General features: G+C 44.2%; 1 protein-coding gene across 1 annotated transcript in view; it reads left to right on the top strand.

Annotated features, from left to right (window-relative positions):
- The window catches only part of FAM120A (family with sequence similarity 120A), a 135307-nt gene that overhangs the window by 106139 nt on the left and 19778 nt on the right, over positions 1-9390 (top strand). The window contains 1 exon segment of the mRNA XM_030571223.1: positions 1294-1408. Coding sequence (XP_030427083.1) covers positions 1294-1408 — 115 coding nt within the window.

Genomic DNA, 9390 nt, shown 5'->3' with positions numbered 1-9390 from the left:
GTTCATTCCACGACCTGCCTATGACAGGTTGGATCACAAAACCCCCCGTGGGAACTGCCAACTGATGTGCCAAGACTACTTCTGCCCCTGCTTTCCCTGCCAGCCTGTGAGTCCAACACCCTGTCTTGCTGAGCCAGACACACCAGTCTGCTCTGATACAGACCCAGGGTCTGAACCACGTGCCCCAAAGCTGCAGACTTCATTGAAAGCAACTTACAGGAATATTCCTGTCTTTAATACATACTCTGGGTTAATTAAGAAGTAAAAAGTGATTTTATTAAATACATAAAGTAGGATTTAAGTGGTTCCAAGTAGTAACAGACAGAACAAAGTGAATTACCAAGTAAAATAACAAAACATGCAAATCTAAGCCTAATACAGTAATAAACTGAATACAGATAAAATCTCACCCTCAAAGATGTTTCAATAAGTTTCTTTCACAGATTGGATGCCTTTCTAGTCTGGGCATAATCCTTTCCCCTGGTACAGTCCTTGTTCCAGCTCAGGTGGTAGCTAGGGGATTTTTCATGATGGCTGCCCCCTTTGTTCTGTTCCACCCACTTATATATCTTTTGCATAAGGCGGGAATCCTTTGTCCCTTTGGGTTCCCACCTCTCCTTCTCAATGGAAAAACAGCAGGTGAAAGATGGATTCCAGTTCAGGTGACATGATCACGTCACTGTAAGACCCCAAGCTTTCATTCCTCCCAGCCTGACTCACAGGAAGGCCTACCTGCAAACAGAGCTGTCCACAGTCAATTGTCCTGGTTAATGGAAGCCATCAAGATTCCAAACCACCATTAATGGCCACACTTTGCATAATTACAGTAGGCCCTCAGAGTTATTTTATATTTCTAGTTTCAGATACAAGAGTGATACATTTATACAAATAGGATGACCGCACTCAGTAGATTATAAGCTTTGTAATTATACTTTACAAGAGATCTTTTGCATGAGCATATTCCAGTTACATTATATTCATACTCACTAGCATATTTTCATAAAATCATATAGAGTGCAACGTCACACTGTCCTCCTTCCCATTTCTATCAGTGTCATCCTGGTAGGAAGGAGCTGAGGGGATCCTGGGATGGCTCAGTCCTTTACGCCTGCGTAATGTGCACAAGACAGCAGAGGGCACTCAGGCTGTCCTGACAGTAACTGTTAAGGATCAAAACTCTCCAGCTGTGCATTGGAGTCCAGACACCTACATGGAATGGACATACGCAACATAGTGTGAAGAACAGCAGTTACAGAAAGATTAGTAACTGTTCTTTGTTTACTTTTGCTGTAGGTATATGGTGCAGTGGCCAGGGATCCGTATACTTCGTCGCCAGGAACTTGATGCTTTCCTTTCTCAGGCGTTGTCTCCAAAACTCTATGAACCTGACCAGCTACAGGAACTTAAGGTAATTCTTAATCCAACTTCCTTCATTAGAGAAATCTACCCCCAACTGATCCCGAATGTTAACATTGAGCAAGTGATGTTTTTCTCTAAAGACATTAAGCATTAAGGCCCAGTTTTTAAAAGGTGATTTAGGTATCCACTGTGCCTTGTTTGTGCTGGGAAGCTTCTCCAGGATCATTTAATCTCCTATGTTCTGAATATTTTACAGTTCTTTAAAGTATTTTTCCATCACTTATTCAATTCTTAGAAGTAGTAAACATATTGATAGAAAGATTAAGAAGAAAAAGGCACTAGGAAGTGACAATGTCTAACCGATTTAGGAGCCTGTTCCTCATTTTCAAAAAGGATTTAGGTACTTTAAAGTCAATGGGATTTTAGGCTCCTAAATCAGGTGTTGCAACACTGAGCACCATAATGCCTAAATATCTTTAAAAAATCTGGTGTGTCCCTTCAGTGTATATAAGTTACTTAGTATGTGGACTGGTCTACACTGGGAGGGGGGGTTATCGATCTAAGATACTTTACTTCAGCTACGTGAATAGCGTAGCTGAAGTCGAAGTATCTTAGATCGATTTACCTCGGGTCCTCACGGCACAGGATCGACGTCCGCGGCTCCTCGTGTCAACTCCACTACTGCCGCTTTCTCCGGTGGAGTTCCGGAGTAGACGGGAGCACGTTTGGGGATCGATATATCACGTCTAGATTAGACGTGATATATCAATCCCCGAAAAATCGATTGCTTCCCGCCGATACGGTGGGTAGTCTGGACATACCGTGTGAAATGCATACTTTTTAAGTGCAGCAAAGACTGGTAGTCGGTCAGTTATAGTTTATTGTTTATATTATGAAAATAAAATTTTAGAGGGGTTTTTTTTTGGTGAGATTTTATTCTTACTATTTTATGATAGCCCTTTGAAAGCTTAAACCAGAAATCTGTTTCTGAAGAGAGCTCTATTTTTCTTCTTGTGAGGTTGCTCTTGAATCATCATCTTGCTGATTTAAATAAATAGATTTCTTTGTTTAGGGTCAAAAGATCCTTGTAGCATTTATTTTGAGTGGAGAAACACAGAGAAGTTTATGTAGACTTAAAAGCATAAATAAAGAGGTGGAGGAAGCAGTCTTCCAGCACTGATTGTGTTCCATAAATATTAACTTGCATACTTTTAAAAGACTTTAGCAGAGATGCTTATCTTTCTAGATACAATTATATATTATGAAGTAAACATAACAAGCTAACCTGGGGTGGGGAACATTTTTTCTGTCGGGGCCAGTGACCCACAGAAAAAATGAATCGCAGGCCACACACAGCCCTGCGGGGAGGGGCGTGGAGGAACAGGGCTTTACCTCACAGCAAAACAAGCCAGTGCTCACGTTTCCAGCCCTGCAGAGGGCATGGAGGCTTGTGGCTTCCCCTGGGCTCCGGGTGTGGCCAGAAATGAGGGTTCAGGGTGCGGAAGGGGGCTCCGGACTGGGGCCGGGTATTGGGGTGTGGGAGGGTGGTGTGGGCTCCGGCTGGGAGTGCAAGCTCTGGCTGGGGCTGGGAGTTTGGGGTGCTGAAGGGGGCTCCAGGCTGGGGCCAAGGGGTTTGGAATACGGGAGGAGGTTTGGGGTGTGGGCTCCAGGAGGGAGATTGTTTGTGGGAGGGGGCTCAAGGCTGGGGCAGGGCGTTTGGGATGCGGGTGGTTGTGTAGGGTCTGGGAGGGAGTTAGGGTGTGGGAGCGGGTTCCGACCTGGGGCAGGAAGTTGGGGTACAGGTGTAGGTGTGGGGAGGGAGTTAGGGCATGGGAGGGGCCTTTGTATGTCTGTCTGTTTTCACAGTGGCACCCTCTTAGAACCCCTATCCAGAATTCTGTGCCCCAGAATGGAGAAAATGGCAAGGTTTAGTCTTGTATTTATAAGTGACAGATGGATCTTGAGCCCATCCAACACTCTGCTAAATGAAAATGAAAGAAAGCTTTAGCATGGGGCAGGGAGTTGGTGACCTGAAGCAACCCACTCAGTCTTCTTTATGTTGTTGGAAGATGGCCAATGGGGTGAAGGAATAGGAAGTGTTCCACTTCTGTGGCCTCACACTAAAGGAATAGTTGTATATAGTCTTCCAAAGTCCCCAGTATAAGAAGCAGAGCCCAACCAAGCCAGAGAGGACTGTCTTCCTACAGTAACTTGAACATGCTTGCCCCAAGCTAGTGCATGAGCATGTGCTGTACTGAACTGCATGGGCAGACAGCAAAAACATCTTTTTTTCCCAAGTTGAGATCCACAGTTAGAAGAAGACACTGCAGAGAGCAGGGAGAAGCAGCAGCCTGTGGCACTGCTCTCCCTAGTAGCTGGAGCAGATGCAGTTCACCTAGATTTCAACTCTCTAGGCTCAGACAGGTATATGCATTGTGTTTCATCCTGCCACCAGGATCCAGCCAGTGGGAGTGCTGCAGAGATCATGCATTGTTTGTATGTTTTCCTGTGGTGTCAAGCAGGCTATATCTTGTCAGATCCATACCTGCCTGTGTTACTGCTAGCCCCCAGCTATGTATTCTCTCTGTCTGATTCTTAAGCAAGTCAGATATCCTCTTTAAGAAGCCTTATCCTATTTCTCCCACTCGTTTCAGGAAGGATCCTCTGCCTATCATCCCAGCTGTAAAAAGAAGTTGCATAAGAAAATGCATACAAGAAAACCTAATCAATTGACCCCAGTGAATCCCACATTTTAAGTATTAAAAGCTAATAAATCCCCATGAATGATAATGCAAAAGAAATAATCTTGAGTCTAGATCAGAATCTTATTTGGATTGTTATTCAGCAGATAGAATAAATCACTTTCCAGGATCTTTGCAGCCCAAGGATGCCTGAAAAGCCCAGACTAAAAAATATATATAGTATATATATTAAAAGGAAATGAAGGAAGAGAGATTCTCATTGTCATCTTTCTCTTTAAGCTTTAATTACCAGAAGAAAGGTAATAATGAGATCTAGGACAGAATGCAGTCAGCCAAAATGAGCACATGCTGGGTTCTTACAGGTCTGCTCATGTGTCGCTCTCAAGAAACCTGTTTCAGCCATTGCGAATGGGATAATTTGCAGAATTTCTTCTGTGATTTGCTAAAAAGCAACATATCAGATTCCTGAAAGCAGCATCACTAAGTCCTCTCATCATTCACAATTGCTCATGTGGACCCTGAACTAAGTCATTCAGGACCGTTGCTGAGATCAGTGTCTTCATATTTTCTCTCACTCAGTTTCTCACATTCAGTTAAGGAAAGTCTTAAAATAAATGCTTTAACCATTCAGCTACAGTATGTCACCTTCCTTCAGGATAAGGTGGTTAACGGTGCTGACTCAGTAGTCAGACCAAAGGATAACTATCTTTTGCACCATCAGAGAAGCAGCGCACCTCTCTCTTGGAAAACACATATGCAGCTTTTGTCCAAATCACGAGCATCCCTTGAGTGAGACGCCCTAAAGGTGTAGAAGTATGATCAGAATGTATTTGCACATGTCTGAGGCCTATAGAAGTCAACACAAGTACTTATCCTGCAGCAAGCTGGGGGGGAGGGCGGGAGGGAGGGGAGCCATACAAAGTCTCAATGGCAGGATGGATCAAGACACGTATCTCAGGGTCTCACAAAGCTAACTGGGCAACCTTACTTGTAGCTATTGATGAAAACTCAAATGGCAACTTCATGGCCAAAAGGTGGGATGTGCATATGAGGAATCTGCAGGCGATAACTTGGTCTTTATTCCTCACATTCTCATAACTCAACACTTTAGACATAAAGTCCTCTGCAGATTTGTTTTGTGTATGTTAACAAAGTAGACAGTCTTGCCCCTGTCTCCAGTTTCAGTGGGTAGAGGCGGGAAACCCCACTGTGAAGACTGCTGGACACAAAGGTTCCAGCAAAAGAATTCCAGAGGAGAATAAATTTTTTTTGTTTCTGAGAAAAATGAGTGGCAGAGACAAGGCCACTGATAAACAGGATATTTTGCCTTAAAACATTGTGTTTGTTGATAGAGAATTTTTTTCTTCATCAACAAGTTTTTATTTTTAGGTTGTGTGTAGGATTAGTATGGAATATTCCATAATACTTGTTGGTAACTGCAAATGAAATACTTAATGCTCCATTGTTACTGTCTTCACACACAAAACCCACTGCTTTTTTCTGTTGAAGTCAGGCACAGAAGGAGCATGTGGTTTGAACACAGCTGCATAACTGCAAAGTGATTTGGATCCTCTTTTTGTGATCTTGGAGATTTCTGATTTATGTGCATGAAAGATAAAGCAATTTAATTACTATTGAAAATTAATGGCAAATCTTCCCAAGGAAGAATTGACGTCTTCACATGTCAACTGAACAGGCAGAGTTTACTCCTGAGGGCATTCTGTACCAAAAAATAAAAGTTCTGTGTACAATATTTTTAACTTCTGCGAAATTCTGCAAGCTTTATTTGTCAATAAATAAATGCCAGAGGCTCCAGCATGGCACAAGCCACTGGCTGCACAAAGATGGAAGTGGAGTGAAGGGGAGTGAAGTTCTGGAACAGCCTTCCGAGGGAAGTAGTGGGAGCAAAAGACTTCCTGGCTTAAGACAAAGCTGATAAGTATATGGAGGGGATGTTATGATAGGATTGTTAATTTGGGCAATTGATCTTGGATTACCACCAGATAGGTCTGCTCAGTGATCTGCGGGGAGATGTTGGATGGCATGGGAACTGAGTTACTGCAGAGAATTCCTTCTTGGGTGCTGGCTGGTGAGTCTTGCCCACATGCTCAGGGTTTAGCTGATCGCCATATTTGGGGTCGGGAAGGAATTTTCCTCCAGGGCGGATTGGCAGGGGCCCTGGAGGTTTTCGCCTTCCCCTGCAGCGTGGGGCACGGGTCGCTTGCTGGTGGTTTCTCTGCAGCTTGAGGTCTTCAAACCAGTTTTGAAGATTTCAATAACTCGATCCTGGGATAGGGGTTGTTATAAAATGGATGGGTGGGGTTCTGTGGCCTGCCTTGTGCAGGAGGTCAGACTAGATGATCAGATTGGTCCCTTCTGACCTATGAGTCTATGAGTCTAAGATCACCTGCAGCCTCCCATCCCCGACACGTATTCAGTGGTGAGGCTGCACGCGACCCTGACACAGCACAAGGCCTGGGCGTACCACAGAAATGCCATGGGGCCCTGTCCCTCTGGGCCAGGTGCACCAAGTGTGGGGCAGGCAGGCTCAACCAGGCAGGGTCCAAATGTGGAGGGGCTGTGTGGGGTGAGAGGATTCTGTGTAGGACAGTCTGGGTGCAGGCAGCTCAGTGGGGGGTCTAGGTGTGGGAGGGATCTGGATGCCCCAAGGCTTGTTTGAAGTGCAGGAGGTTCTAGGTGCAGAGGCAATGGGACTCTGCAGGGGCTTCCAGGTGAAGGTGGTTGGGGCTCAGTGGAAGGGTCTGGGTGTGTGGGTCTCAGCAGAGGGCCCTGGGGGCTGAGGGAGTTGGGCTTGGTGGGGTGTGGGTCTGGATGCAGCTAGTTGGGGGTCTAGATATGGGGGGGCTCCAGGGAGTGGGGATTGTCAGGGTGGGGGTTTGAGTGCAGAGAGCTCAGTGGGGGGTGGCCTGCATGCCAGGGTTGGGGTCCAGAGGCAGAGGGTCTGTGTGTAGGGATTGAGATCCCATGGGTGGGGTTCGGGTATGGAGGGCTAGGGTGGTTCTGAGTGTACAGGGTGAGGCTTGGCAGGGGTCTCAGGGTATGGGAGGTCCAGATCCATATGGGTTTGGTGGATGGGGGAGCAGCTCCCTGTACAGACACCCCTCCCTGCGCAGCTGAGGTGCGATGGGGGCAGGAAGCAGGGGAGGATGCTGAGCTTCCTGCAGCTGGAGGAGGTTTCTGGGGGTGGGTCTGACACAGCCTCAGCCACTCCTGGCAGGGGAAGAGGAAGTCCCATCCTCTCCTGCCCAGCCGGGACTAGCAGCTGATCCCAGCTCAGGATAGGAACCACTGGCTGGGGTGTCCCCAGCCCTGCGGTGATTTACCTCTCTGCTGGTTGCTCTGGGTGCCTGAAACAATGTACCTGTACAGCTAGGGAGTGGTGCAAAACTGCTCTTGCTCTTCCCTTTGCTTTTCTGTCAAAAAGTCATTTTTCTGTGGGGAAGCAAAGAAATCTGCAAGGGACATGAATTCCGTGCACGTGCAGTGACACAGAATTCTCCCAGGAGTAAGAGTTCTCTTGTTTACACACCGAAAATAAACGCTCCTTATTTTCTCTCCATTATCTCCTCTTATCCCTCAACCAGTCTATTATTTTACTGTCACATACTCATTCTGCACTCTTTCAGCTCCAGCTCTTCATTAATAAAATTTGTTTTTCTAATGATGCAAGACTCCCTTTCCCAATTTCTACAGATGCTGACACAATTTTTCAAAGATGGCAACCTAGAGCTAATAGAAATTCCTTTGCGAAGGAAGTGGGCCAGAGGGGAGAAACGCAATGTTTCAGAACCGAAACATTAAAAAACAAAATCTTAATGTTGAGCACTCCTGAGAGTTTCAAGCAGTAAACCACAGAATATACACTGAAAACATCAAAATATTTTTTTGTTATCTAGAGTTTAAACAATTTTGAATGCAAACATTATCACAGCAGAGAATTTCATTGAAATCTCTTAACCTTTATTTGCTGTAACACGTTCCAAGACTGTCTGAAAAATTTATGTAATCAGCTGCATAATACATGTTGTTGTGGGTGCTTTAAAGCAGCACTAAACTGTAGTGTGTACCTTGTAAGATTTATATACTTAAGCCCCAAACTTTGGGGTTCAGCTGAGATGCTCTTAGCACAGGATCTGGGGAGTGAGGAAGACAAGGATGGTTTTATTCCTCTTTCCTCAATCCAGTGACTAGTTCAGATCCAGTGCAATTTATAGGAATTTGAGTATTTTCAGAGTTTCATTAGAAACCACTTTAATCTAATTCAAACTACCGTAACTTCTATCAAAATGGATTTAGAATTACACTGCACTAATCATAATCACACTCACCAAATGACATACTCTGTTAAACAGGAAATTACGGTAGAGTTAAGCACATTGCTTTTGTTGTAGACTTGACTGTCAACTTCTTTTAACATCAGATCACGAAGAGTAGGCAAATAGAAGCTGTATTCTGATCTATGTGCTAACTTCAAAGTTCTATTCTTTAAACAAAAAAATTTCTTTAGTGTGTATGTGGGGTTGCAGGGGAGGTCTCCTACTTGACTGTCCAAATAATTACAACCAACAGAGAAAATAAAAAAAAATAATTTCTTCTCATTTTGGGAGAAGATAGGAGAAGAATGGCATTGATAGTTTTTAACCTGCGCCTGACTTCTAGCTCCTTTTAATACTTCTAGTTAAGCAAGCCCAATGCTATTTGAAGATGTACCTTTTCTCCCAGGGATGTGGTGAAGTCAGAGAGCAGCTTCTCAACTGTCAGTTGCATGGAAATATTACTTTAAATCTCTCAATGGAGATCCTTGCTTGAGAACATAAGCGAACAGTACTGTCTTTGCACTACTGTGAAAAGACTTAAAAAATTATATGATTGCTACCAATCAGTAAATCAGCATAGGGCATATTTAAGGCAGCCTTCCTCTTACTTCAGTCACATCACCCCTTCCTTCTCCCACCAACATTTGGGTTTTACTTTGGCATGAATTTTATTAGACACATATGGTAGGTGAGGTAATATCTTTTACTGGTTAAACATCATCTACCTTGTGTGTCTCATATCCTGGGACCCACATGGCTATAACACTACAACAAACATGAGTTTTTATTCTTCTCTTTGTTAAATCCCATTTCTTTAGCTAATCTACTCATGAATGAATATTAAAATATGAAATGTAAACTTGCATTATTTGAAATCAAATGTTTTCTTTTGGGGTGCTGGTCTAGGAGCAATCCTTACAATACGTACTTGTTCTGAAAGCATTTGTAGTGGTCTGCCAAAGTATTTCTAGCTTTGGAACTGGTAAGTCACG

This window comes from Gopherus evgoodei, chromosome 7, assembly GCF_007399415.2.
Source record: "Gopherus evgoodei ecotype Sinaloan lineage chromosome 7, rGopEvg1_v1.p, whole genome shotgun sequence".
Classification (NCBI taxonomy): Eukaryota; Metazoa; Chordata; order Testudines; family Testudinidae; genus Gopherus; species Gopherus evgoodei.
This window is presented reverse-complemented; position numbering and strand designations above follow the sequence as displayed.